General features: G+C 40.6%; 1 protein-coding gene across 1 annotated transcript in view; it reads left to right on the top strand.

The window, feature by feature from the left end:
- Nucleotides 1-12,918, top strand: part of adgrv1 (adhesion G protein-coupled receptor V1) — a 525,473-nt gene that overhangs the window by 260,921 nt on the left and 251,634 nt on the right. Inside the window, exons 59-62 of the mRNA XM_072281026.1 lie at nucleotides 1,039-1,159; nucleotides 2,209-2,332; nucleotides 5,883-6,021; nucleotides 7,282-7,467. Of these exons, the coding sequence (XP_072137127.1) occupies nucleotides 1,039-1,159; nucleotides 2,209-2,332; nucleotides 5,883-6,021; nucleotides 7,282-7,467 (570 nt within the window). The remainder of the gene's footprint in view (nucleotides 1-1,038; nucleotides 1,160-2,208; nucleotides 2,333-5,882; nucleotides 6,022-7,281; nucleotides 7,468-12,918) is intronic.

Below are 12,918 nucleotides of genomic sequence, written 5' to 3'. Positions count from 1 at the left end.
TGTTCTCTGGCAGCATATTGAAATACATAATAATAAAGCTAGAAATTACAATTTTATATATATATATATATGAAATAAGTAGTGAAAAAAGCAAAAAAAACAGTAAGTTATTGTTCATGGGTTCATTGTCCATTCAGAATTCTGATGTCAGAGGGAAAGAAGCTGTTACTGAAACACTGAGCATGTGTCTTCAGGCTCCTGTACCTCCTCCTTAAAGGAAGGGGTCTTTAATGATGGTTGCCAATTTTTGAGCCATTGCCTTTTCCTTTATTCAGATCTCTGCAGTGCACAAATAAATTATTATTTGCATGAATGAGTTTATAAATAATTTGCAAACCTCTTTGGGGTAATACCTATTCAAGAGATGCTTCATTCAATTCACTTTATTTAAAGTTCAAAGTAAATTTATTATCAAAATACATATATGTTAGCATTCAGAAACCTGAGATTCATTTTCTTGTGGGCATTCACAGTAAGTACAAGAAACACAATGGAATCAATGAAAGACCACATCCATCAGGATGGACAACCAACCAATGTGTGCATAGCAAGCTTTGCAAATATATATATATAAATCAATCAATCAATCAATCCTCAATAAATATCAATACCATGAGATGAAGAGTCTTTGAAAGTGAGTCCACAGGTTGTGGGAACAGTTCAGTGATGGGGCAGTGTAGATGAGAGAAGTTCAAGAGTCTGATGGTTGTGGGGTACTAACTGTTCCTGAACCTGGTGCTGTGGGTCCTGTGGGTCCTGAGGCTCCTGTACATTCTTCCTGATGGCAGCAGTGAGAAGAGAGCATGGGCTGGATGGTGGGGGTCCTTGATCATGGTTAGCCTTAGTTATGCACTTAGTCTTTGCTTGGTGCTTTCTGCATGACGACAAAGGCAAGGCTCATAACTTGCAATTATCTGAAACTTTGTACACATTTGTCGTGTTTCATCAAAATAGATGCATAGATGTTGCATTATAATATGAACACAAATGTTGTTTGACTCAGAACACTAGCAATCTCTTTTACTTTTATTATGTTAGACTGAGACGACAAAGACACTTGTTTTACACATTTATCCAGATCATCTTTTGGAGAGAGATGAACGATATGTGATTCGGCTGATATCTGCGTCAAACAATGCAGAAATATCCCCTGTAAATGGTAAGCCTAAGTAATTCACTGATGTATGCAATATTTTTTTACCAAAAGTAAAAGAATAAAATGAGGGATTAACTTTATTTGTCACGTGTACATCGAAACATATAATGAACCATGCTGTTTACATCAACGACAAACACAGTCCAATTATATGCTGGTGACAGCTGGCAAGTATCACCATGTTTCCGGTGGCAACATAGCATGTCACAACTTACTAACCTGTATCAATCAGTGAGGATTGTGCTGGGCAGCCCGCAAGTATCACCATGCCTCCGGCGGCAACATAGCGTGTCATAGCTGACGAAGCGGTATCAATCAGTGACGATTACCCTGGGCAGCCCGCAAGTATCACCATGCTTCCAGCGGCAACATTGCTTCCTACAACTTTTTTTTCCTTTTACTTTCCCCCTTCCCTCTTGTTCTATTCTCCTACTTTTCCTCCTCATTTGCCTATCAACTCTCCCTGGTGCAGCTCCTTGTTCCCTTTCTCCTTTGGTCCGCTCTCCTCCCCTATCAGATTCCTTCCTCTCCAGCCTTTTATCTTTCCGGCCCACCTGGGTTCACCTATCACCTTCTAGCTTGTCCTCCTTCCCATCTTCCCATCTTTTTACTCTGGCATCTTCCCCCTTCCTTTCCAGTCCCGATGAAGGCCTCGGCCCAAAACGTTGACTGTTTATTCCTCTTCATAGATGCTGCCTGACCGGCTGAGTTCCTCCAGCATTTTGTGTGTGTTACTCTGAATTTCCAGCATTTGAAGAATCTGTTGTGTTTATAGCCTTAACTTGCATGTCTTTGGAATGTGGGAGGAAACTGGAGCACCCAGAGGAAACCCTCACGGTCATGGGAAGAACGTGCAAACTCCTCAGAGAGAGTGGTGGGAGTTGAACCCTGATTGATGATCAATGGGGCAGTAAAATGATGTGCTAACCACTACACTAACCTGCTGCCCTATACGCTACCCCACCAAACAGTCAATCTATCTGCAGGAAGAAAAGCTTCTGTGGTTTTATCTTTATTCCATTCATTTGTTCTGATGAATATTTCTTCCATAGGAAGTGCCACAGTCATTATTTTAGGTGATCGTGCATTGTCTAGTACAATTGCCATTGCTGAATCAACCAGACACATTCTAATTGGAGAGCCAATCGGTGATTACAATGGTACGACCCTCGTAAGGTATGTAGGTTTTAATTCAACTCCATTTGCACAAATTTTGAACATTAACATGTAAGAATTAATCTCTATTTTAATTTGTGTGACATGGTGTGTTTTTAAAAGACCCTGAGACATAGGTGCAGAATTCGGCCACTCGGCCTATCAAGTCTGCTCCACTGTTCCATCATGGCTGTTTTTTTATCCTTCTCAATCCCATTCTCCTGCCTTCTCCTCATAACCTTTGACATCCTGCCTAATTAAGAACTTATCAACCTCAATGACTTGGCTTTCACGACTGTCTGTGGCAATGAATTCTACAGACTGACCACCCTCTGGCTAAAGAAATTCCTCCTCATCTCTGTTCTAAATGAATGTCCCTCTATTCTGAATCAGTGCACTCTGGGCTGAGACTCCCCACTATAAGGAAGTAGTCTCTCCAAATCTATTCTGTCTAGTTCCTTGAATGTACAGATTTCCCTCGTTCTTCTAAAATCCAATGAGTACAGGCTCAGAGCTATGAAACGCTGATGGTGATGGAAGAAGATAAAACTTAAAAGCAGAAATTATATTCATTAACATGTCAGTTCTATCTTCTTTTATTACATTAAGGTAATGCTTATGAAGGTTTACATACGAGAATCAATTTGTATTTTAAATCTGTGTGATGTTGTATTCATTAACATGTTAGTTGTATCTTCTTTCATTACATGAAGGCAATGCGTATGAGGGTTCAGTTTACACTGTTCAGTGATGTTAGCTCTGCATTGCTGGAGGCATGAGATTCAAAAAGGCCATGTATTAATGAGCACCTTGTAGAAGCAAAATGAAAGATCACACGGAGTTGGTGTTCGAAATAACGGAAAATTTACTTAAAACTGCTCCTCGCCAGGAGACTAGTCAGAGCTGGTCTTTCTGAGCATAAATTTGGTCGAGCTTGTACATTCCCAGTTGATGAGATTTCCAGTAAAACTACATTTCAATAACAGAATGGTGGCTACAGGAAGACTTAATAAAGTGACTGACTAGGTTTGATTATAGAGTGAAATGATTATCCCCTGGGCTAATGGTACATCCAGTTTTCGATTGCAACAATGGATGCATGCTAGAACATAATTAATGAATCTCCTGAGTCGTGGATGTCATCACTGTTACATCCATGTCTCTAATTCCAGGCTTTGTCTGTGTTTCCCTGTCACCACATCAGAACAATCCACATCCCTATTTACTCCTTACTAGCCCTCACTATCCTTTCCCCAACAACATGCATGCTATGGTTTCTCCTATTCATTGATACAGGTCATGCATGCATGTACATAATATAATTAACAGACAAATCCCTTAGTTACTTCCCTTTCACAATACGACCAACTTTGCAAACAAAAATAAGAGAAAATGCAACTTTCAAAATGGCCATAAGACATAGGAGTAGAGTTAGGCCATTTGGCCCATCGTTCTGCTCCACTATTCGATTATGGCTGATTTTTTTTCCCTTCTCAGACCCACTGGCTGGCCTTCTCCCCTTAGCCTTGAATACTGTGTCCAATCAAGAGCCTTAACTACACCCAAAAACCTGGTCTCCACAGTTGCTTGTAGTAATAAATTCCACAAATTCACCACCCTCTAAAGAAGTTTCTCTGCATCTCTGTTCTAAATGGACGCGCCTCTATACTGAGGCAGTGCCCTCTTGTCCTAGACTCCCCCACCATGGGAAACATCATTTCCACATCCTCCATGTCTAGGCCTTTCAACATTTGGAAGGTTTCAATGAGATCCCCCCTCATCCTTCTAAATTCCAGTGAGTACAGACCAGAGACATCAAGCGTTCCTCGAATGATAACCCTTTCATTCCCAGAATCACCCTTGTGAACCTGCTCTGAACGCCAGCTCATCTTTTCTTAGGTGAAAAGTCCAAAACTGTTTACATACTCAAGGTGAGGCCTCACTGGGTGCCTTATAAAGCCTCAGCATCACATCCCTGCTCTTGTATTCTCGACCTCTTGAAATGAATGCTAACATTGCATTTGCCTTCCTCACCACCGACTCTACCTTCAAGCTAACCTTTAGGTTGTTCTGCCCAAGGACTCCCAAGTCCCTTTGCATCTCATATTTTGGATTTTCTCCCCATTTAGAAAATAGTCTGCACATTCATTTCTTCTACCAAAATGCACGCGTTTTCCAACATTGTATTTCATTTGCCACTTTCTTGCTCATTCTCCTAATCTGTCTAAGTCCTTCTGCAGTCTATCTGTTTCCTCAACACTACCTGCCCCTCCACCAATCTTCGTATCATCTGCAAACTTGGCAACAAAGGTATCTATTCCATCGTCTAAGTTATTGATATACAGCATAAAAAGAAGTGGTCCCAACACCACTAGTCACTGGCAGCCAACCATAAAAGGATCCTTTTATTCCCACTCGTTGCCTCTTACCAATCAGCAAATGCTCTAACCATGCCAGTAACTTTCCTTAATTCCATGGGCCCTTAATTTGGTTAGCAGCCTCATGTGTGGCACCTTGTCAAAGGCCTTCTAAAAGTCCAAATATACAACATCCACTGCATCCCCTTTTTCTATCTTACTTGTAATCTCCTCCAAGGATTCCAACAGGCAAGATTTTCCCTTAAGGAAGCCATGCTGACTTTGTCCTATCTTGTCCTTTATCACCAAGTACTCTATAACGTCATCCTTAACAGTTGACTCCAACATCTTCCCAACCACTAAGGTCAGGCTAACTGGTCTATAATTTCCTTTCGGCTGACTTTTTCCTTTCCTAAAGAGTGGAGTGACATTTGCAATTTTCCAGTCCTCTGGCACCATGTCAGAGTCCAATAATTTTTGAAAGATCATTACTAATGCCTCCACAATCTCTAACACTACCCTTTTCAGAACCCTAGCGTGCAGTTCATCTAGTCCAGGTGACTTACGTACCCTTAGGTGTTTCAGCTTTTTGAGCACCTTCTCCCTTGTAATAGTAACTGCACTCACTTCTCTTCCTTCACACACTACAACATCTGGCACACTGCTAGTGTCTTCCACAGTGAAGACTGATGCAAAATACACATTTAGTTCATCTCCTTGTCCCCTATTATTATTTCTCCAGCCTCATTTTCTAGTGGCCCTATATTCACTCTCATCTCTCTATTTTTTATATACTTTAAAAAAACTTTTACTATCCACTTTGTTTACTAGCTTGCTTTCATATTTCACCTTTTCCCTCTTAATGACTCTTTTTGTTGCTCTCTGTAGGTTTTCAAAAACTTTCCAATCCTCTGTCTTCCCACTAATTTTTGCTTTGTTGTATGCCTTCTCTTTTACATTAGCTTTGACTTCCCTTATCAGCCATGGTTGTATTAGTTTGCCTTTAAGTGTTTCTTTGTTTTAGAATATATCTATCCTGTGCCTTCCTCATTTTTCCCAGAAACTCACACCATTGCATGATTAGTGTATATTTACTTAATGTTATTATTGGCAAAAAAGAGATGTGAATGCCACAATGTGCATGTTAAAGTGGATTTATAAAGCATTATTACCAACTTCATTCAGAATTCCATCATTCCTTTATTTTGCTTCAGATTACTGCGTGGCCCAGGGATTTTCGGTGATGTTACCGTTAACTGGATTATAGTTCCAGCATCTCTGAATGAATTTGGAGAAGTGAGCGGCACTGTTTTCCTGCGTGACAGACAGTCGTCAGCCACCATTTTGCTTCAGGTACAGAAAACAAAACAAAACTGAAGTCTGTGTGGATCATGCCAGATCAGAAAGTTTAATGTTTCATCTCTGATAAATTAGGTCATAATCATTGTGATGATAAAGCAGCTATATTTGTTCTCACAAAAGATTCTGCAGATGCTGGAAACACACAAAATGGTGGAGGAATTCAGTAGGTGAGACAGCATCTATGGAGCTGAATAAGCAGTTGATGTTTCAGGTCGAGACCCTTCATCTGGACTGGAAAGGAAAGAGGAAGATGCCAGAATAAAAAGGGGTGGGGGGGAGAAGGACAAGCTGGAGGGTGATAGGTGAATCCAGGTGGGTGAGAAAGCTAAATGGTTGGTGAAGAAGGAATCTGATAGAAGAGGTGAGTGGATCGTAGGAGAAAAAGAAGGAGGAGGAGATAGGCAGGTTAAATTATTAGATTATGAGGACACTCAGTCCTCGTTTATTGTCATTTAGAAATGCATGCATGCATTAAGAAATGATACAATGTTCCTCCGGAGTGATATCACAAAAAAAAACAGGACAAACCAAAGACTAACACTGACAAGACCACATAATTATAACATATAGTTACAGCAGTGCAAAATAATACCATAATTTGATAAAGAGCAGACCATGGGAACAGTAAAAAAAGTCTCAAAGTTCCAATCAACTCCCAATAGTCCCGATAGTAGGCAGCAGAAGGGAAAAACTCTGTCTGCCATAAACCTCCAGGCACCGACAACTGTCGATGCATTGGAAGCACCCGACCACAGCCGACACTGAGTCCGTCCGAAAACTTCGAGCCTCCGACCAGCCCTTCGACACCGAGCACCGAGCACCATCTCTGCTGAGCGCTTCGACTCCATCCCGGCCGCCGAGCAACAAGCAAAGCCGAGGACTCGGGGCCTTCCCCTCCAGAGATTTAGGATCACACAGTAACAGCGGCAGCGAAAAATGCCAGGTCGTACAGATGGTTCACAGCCACACCTACCAACAGGAAATTACAGACTATGGATTGCAGTGATCATTGTCCCAAAAAATTATATTTAGTATAATTGTTAGTAGGTTTGTTTGTCCTGCCGAAGGGTTTCGGCCAGATACGTCAGCTGTACTCTTTTCCATAGATGCTGCCTGACCTGCTGAGTTCCTCCAGCATTTTGTGTGTTGCTCAGATTTCCAGCTTCTGCAGATTTTCTCTTGTTTGTTAGCAGGTTCGGTAGCTTTTTAGATATTCAGATATTTAACTGTGAATTTAATTTTGTTGTTCAGGTAATGGACGATGACATTCCTGAAGAAAAACAGTATTACCAACTTCAGCTAACAGGGGTCAGTGGCAACGCTGTAATTAATGACACATCAAACTCTGCCAATATCACCATGGCAGCCAGCGATTTTCCTTATGGACAATTTTCATTTTCCCATGAGGAGCTCCAAGCCTCTGAGAATATAAAACAGGTACCACAATGCAAAGTACATCTTTTTGTTTGATAATATAGAGTCGCAGAGAACTACAGCACAGAAACAGGCCTTTCGGCCCATCTAGACTATGCTGAACTATTACTCTGCCTAGTCATAATGATCTGCACCTGTACCATAACCCTCCATACCCTCCAATCCATGTACCTATCCAAATTTCTCTTAAATGCTGAAATTGACCCTGCATCCACCAATCATTTAGAATTGATTTTAAAGTTCTCTTACTTCTTTTTAAAGCTGTCAATACTCTGGGACCAGAGTACATCACAGAATCATTTTCGTTTTATAATCCTGTTCAAGCTATCAGATCTTTTTCCACCGGTCTCTTAAATTTAAACAATCTCCCTCAAAAGATAAATGGCACATCAGCTTATCTGAACTATGGTCCTAAATTGTGGAATTCAATACCTAAAACTATAAGGGATCCAGACTCATTTGACACTTTCAAAAGCCAGATCAAAACCTATTCATATAACCTCGCTTTTACCTAACATCTTTTTGTCTTTTATTTACATGTTTACTTTTATTTTTATTCTATTTTCATATTTGTACTTTTAACCCATTGTAAAGCATTTTGAACTATTGTACATCAACTGTGTGAAAAATGCTCTATGAATAAAGTAGTTATTGTTATTATTTACTTATTTTTCTCAGCTCAATCTGGTAAAACCTGAGGTACGGGTATAGTCAAGTGAACTCATTTCTCAATTGCTAGGAACTTTCAGTGGTGTTTAGTGTTGTGGATTCTTGAAGATTGACATAAATATCGCTGTGTAGCCCTAATTGTTTAATGCTGTTGTATAGTGATTTTGGGATGATACCAGTTGTAGATATTACTATGGGGACAATGTATACCCTGTTCATGTTCCAAAGTCTTTCAAATTCCTCTTTTAATTCAGCATATTTCTGGTGTTTATCAATTACTGATTTCTGTATGTTACGTGTGTTTGGAATGGTTATATCTATTAAGTAAGTTGATCTTGCTTGTTTATCCTGTAATATTAGATATGGACGGTTATTATGGATTGTCCTATCTGTAATATTCTATCGGTGGTAATATAAAGTGCAGGACTCTGACTCTAAAACTGGATCAGGCTTGTACTTATAGAACGATATGGTTTCTTTTACGAGTTTATATCTTAAAGCAAGATATTGGTGAACAATGTATACCACTAGGTTGTGCCTGTGTAAGTAATCAGATTGAGTTAAGCTGCTACAAGATCCTGTAATGGGCTGGATTGAATTGACTTGACTTTATTTCATACATCTGTTACGTACCCCGTAACTGGGTTGCCAAACCAGCAGAAATGGACCACTTAGTTGGAGTCTGGATTACTGGAACTAAGAAAGTTTTATTAAAGAAATAAGCAACACAGTACTCTAATCATAAGGATATAAATGCAACAGGTTAGCAATGATAAAACACACATGTACACAGAACTAGGATAATAGGATCAATCAAGCTCTATCGCAGTCTAGGGGTAAAATGATCAGTCTCAAGTGACACAGAGTTCAGTTCAGTTTAGTTCAGTTCGCAGTAATCGCTGTTGTGCTGTTGGGGAGAGAGAGAATGAATATGCAAATTCGGATTCAGACAGACCTTTGATGTTCCTCGCAGTTAGCTTTCGGGCGAGCCCTTTGTAATGTCTTCTGAGGTCACCAACTGTGACCCCTCTGTTCTGGATACGATCGTTCTTCTGCGGTGAACCCGGCACGCAGGCAAGGGTGGACACACACACCAGTTTCCCGCTGATCGTACCTTCTCACCCTGTGCGTCTATGGTTGGTCCCGCGACCAGACCTCCAAAACTCCACCAACTTGTGGGGGCACACCGCTTTTCCAGGGTCTCGTTATCTCATGGTTTCGTGGTGTCTGTTGCCTTAGCGAACCTGTTCCTTTTATCCCCCTGCTGGGGTATCACCTGTCCATCAAACTTCAAACAGTTCGGGTTCAAAGCAACCCGTTTGACAATACTCGGAATTGTGTCTCCTTTCGTTAATCTCTCTCGTCTCCCATTAACATTTCTGAATGTTCCCCCATTGTCTTTCTTATTGGCCTCAATCTTCTGATAACTTGGTATTTTGTCACACATCCTTCACATACATGAAGAGTAAAAATCTTTACGTTACGTCTCTGTCTAAATGTGCAATGTGCAATCATAGTAATTTATAATAAGTTATAATAAATAGAACAGTCAATGTAACATAGAAATACACTCAAATAAGCATGAGTTAATCAGTCTGATGGCCTGGTGCTGCAGATATAGTCCTTAAACAGCCTCTCAAAGCATTTGCTTATTATTGAGCAACTGCGACAGGGCACTAGTTTTTCAGGCATGTTACCTGGTCTTTTTTGATATAGGGACAATGGTGGATAATTTGAAGCAGGAGGGCACTCTACACTGAGAGGGAGAGATTAAAAATGGTTTCACTGGGCATTTTTTGCATTTATCATCTTGAATTTGTTGGTCTTTTATTATGTTTTATGATATTTTTGTGTTAACCATCTGGTCCTATTGCCACTAGGAACCCCTCTGCTTCTGGGAAGAGGTCTTCAACTATCATTATTAATATTTGTGCTGGCAGTTTGTTCCACATTCTCACCACCCTTGGAGTGAAGAAGTTCCCCCTCATGTTCCCCTTAGACAGTTTACCTTTCAGCATGGAGTTAACATTGATGGTCTCAGTAACCCATTATCCTAAAATTGTTTTCTATTGTATCAAAATTTACATTCCATATCTCTAGGGACTCAATTGTTACCATTTATGTGCAAGTAAAATAGCCAGCTAAAATAGTCAAATTTCAAATTAACTTAATGTCAAAATATGTATATGTTACCATGTGCTACCTTGAGATTCTTATTCTTGCAGACATTTACAGAAAAATAAATTAATATAATAGAACTTATGAGCAACTATACGTAAACCTGATCATGGACAAGGATAGATCTGGTGCTAGGGATGAGGTTCTTAACTGGAAGAAGGCCAAATTTGAAGAAATGAGAAAGGATCTAAAAAGCGTGGATTGGGACATGTTGTTCTCTGGCAAGGATGTGATCGGTAGGTGGGAAGCCTTCAAAGGAGAAATTTTGAGAGTGCAGAATTTGTATGTTCCTGTCAGGATTAAAGACAAAGTGAATAGGAATAAGGAACCTTGGTTCTCAAGGGATATTGCAACTCTGATAAAGAAGCAGAGGGAGTTGTATGACATGTATAGGAAGCAGGGAGTAAATAAGGTGCTTGAGGAGTATAAGAAGTGCAAGAGAATACTTAAGAAAGAAATCAGGAGGGCTAAAAGAGGACATGAGGTTGCCTTGGCAGTCAAAGTGAAGGATAATGCAAAGAGCTTTTACAGGTATATTAAGAGTAAAAGGATTGTAAAGGATAAAATTGGTCCTCTTGAAGATCAGAGTGGTCAGCTATGTGCGGAACCAAAGGAAATGGGGGAGATCTTAAATAGGTTTTTTGCGTCTGTACTTACTAAGGAAACTGGCATGAAGTCTATGGAATTAAGGGAAACAAGTAGTGAGATCATGGAAATTGTACAGATCGAAAAGGAGGAGGTCCTTGCTGTCTTGAGGAAAATTAAAGTGGATAAATCCCCGGGACCTGACAGGGTGTTCCCTCGGACCTTGAAGGGGACTAGTGTTGAAATTGCAGGAACCCTCTCAGAAATATTTAAAATGTCGCTGTCTACAGGTGGGGTGCCGGAGGATTGGAGAGTGGCTCACGTTGTTCCGTTGTTTAAAAAAGGATCAAAAAGTAATCCGGGAAATTATAGGCCAGTAAGTTTAACGTTGGTGGTAGGTAAGTTATTGGAGGGAGTACTAAGAGACAGAATCTACAAGCATTTGGATAGACAGGGACTTATTAGGGAGAGTCAACATGGCTTTGTGCGTGGTAGGTCATGTTTGACCAATCTACTGGAGTTTTTCGAGGAGGTTACCAGGAAAGTGGATGAAGGGAAGGCAGTAGATATTGTCTACATGGACTTCAGTAAGGCCTTTGACAAGGTCCCGCATGGGAGGTTAATTAGGAAAATTCAGTCGCTAGGTATACATGGAGAGGTGGTAAATTGGATTAGACATTGGCTCAATGGAAGAAGCCAAAGAGTGGTAGTAGAGAATTGCTTCTCCAAGTGGAGGCCTGTGACTAGTGGTGTGCCACAGGAATAATTGCTGGGTCCATTGTTATTTGTCATCTATATCAATGATCTGGATGATAATATGGTAAATTGGATCAGCAAATTTGCTGATGATACAAAGATTGGAGGTGTAGTAGACAGTGAGGAAGGTTTTCAGAGCCTGCAGAGGGACTTGGACCATCTGGAAAAATGGGCTGAAAAATGGCAGATGGAGTTTAATACAGACAAGTGTGAGGTATTGCACGTTGGAAGGACAAACCAAGGTAGAGCATACAGGGTTAATGGTAAGACACTGAGGAGTGCAGTGGAACAGAGGGATCTGGGAATACAGATACAAAATTCCCTAAAAGTAGCATCACAGGTAGATAGGGTTGTAAAGAGAGCTTTTGGTACATTGGCCTTTATTAATCAAAGTATTGAGTATAAGAGCTGGAATGTTATGATGAGATTGTATAAGGCATTGGTGAGGCCGAATCTGGAGTATTGTGTTCAGTTTTGGTCACTAAATTACAGGAAGGATATTAATATGGTTGAAAGAGTGCAGAGAAGGTTTACAAGGATGTTGCCGGGACTTGAGAAACTCAGTTACAGAGAAAGGTTGAATAGGTTAGAACTTTATTCCCTGGAGCGTAGAAGAATGAGGGGAGATTTGATAGAGGTATATAAAATTACGATGGGTATAGATAGAGTAAATGCAAGCAGGCTTTTTCCACTGAGGCAAGGGGAGAAAGAAACCAGAGGACATGGGTTAAGGGTGAGGGGGGAAAAGTTTAAAGGGAACATTAGCGGGGTGCTTCTTCACACAGAGAGTGGTGGGAGTATGGAATGAGCTGCCAGACACGGTGGTAAATGCGGGTTCTTTTTTAACATTTAAGAATAGATTGGACAGATACATGGATGGGAGGTGTATGGAGGGATACGGTCCATGTGCAGGTCAGTGGGACTAGGCAGAAAATGGTTCGGCACAGCCAAGAAGGGCCAAAAGGCCTGTTTCTGTGCTGTAGTTTCTATAAAAGACATTGACCAACAACAAATTTGCAAAAGACAAATCGTTCAAATCAAAAAATAAATAATATTGAGAAAATGAGTTGTGGTCTTTGAAAATTAGCCTGTAGATTGTAGAATCAATGCAGCGTTGAAGTGAGTTATGTTATCATGCTGGCTCAGGAGCCTGATGCTTGAGAAGTAATATCTGTTCCTGAACCTGGTAGTGTGGAACCCAAGGCTCCTGGACATCCTCCCAATGGTGTAGTGAGAAGAGAGCATGGTCAGATGGTAGGTGTCCTT

The sequence above is a fragment of the Mobula birostris genome, chromosome 17 (assembly GCF_030028105.1).
Source record: "Mobula birostris isolate sMobBir1 chromosome 17, sMobBir1.hap1, whole genome shotgun sequence".
In the NCBI taxonomy this organism is placed as follows: Eukaryota; Metazoa; Chordata; class Chondrichthyes; order Myliobatiformes; family Myliobatidae; genus Mobula; species Mobula birostris.
Note: the sequence above shows the minus strand (reverse complement) of the source record. Positions and strands in the feature narration are given on the sequence as shown.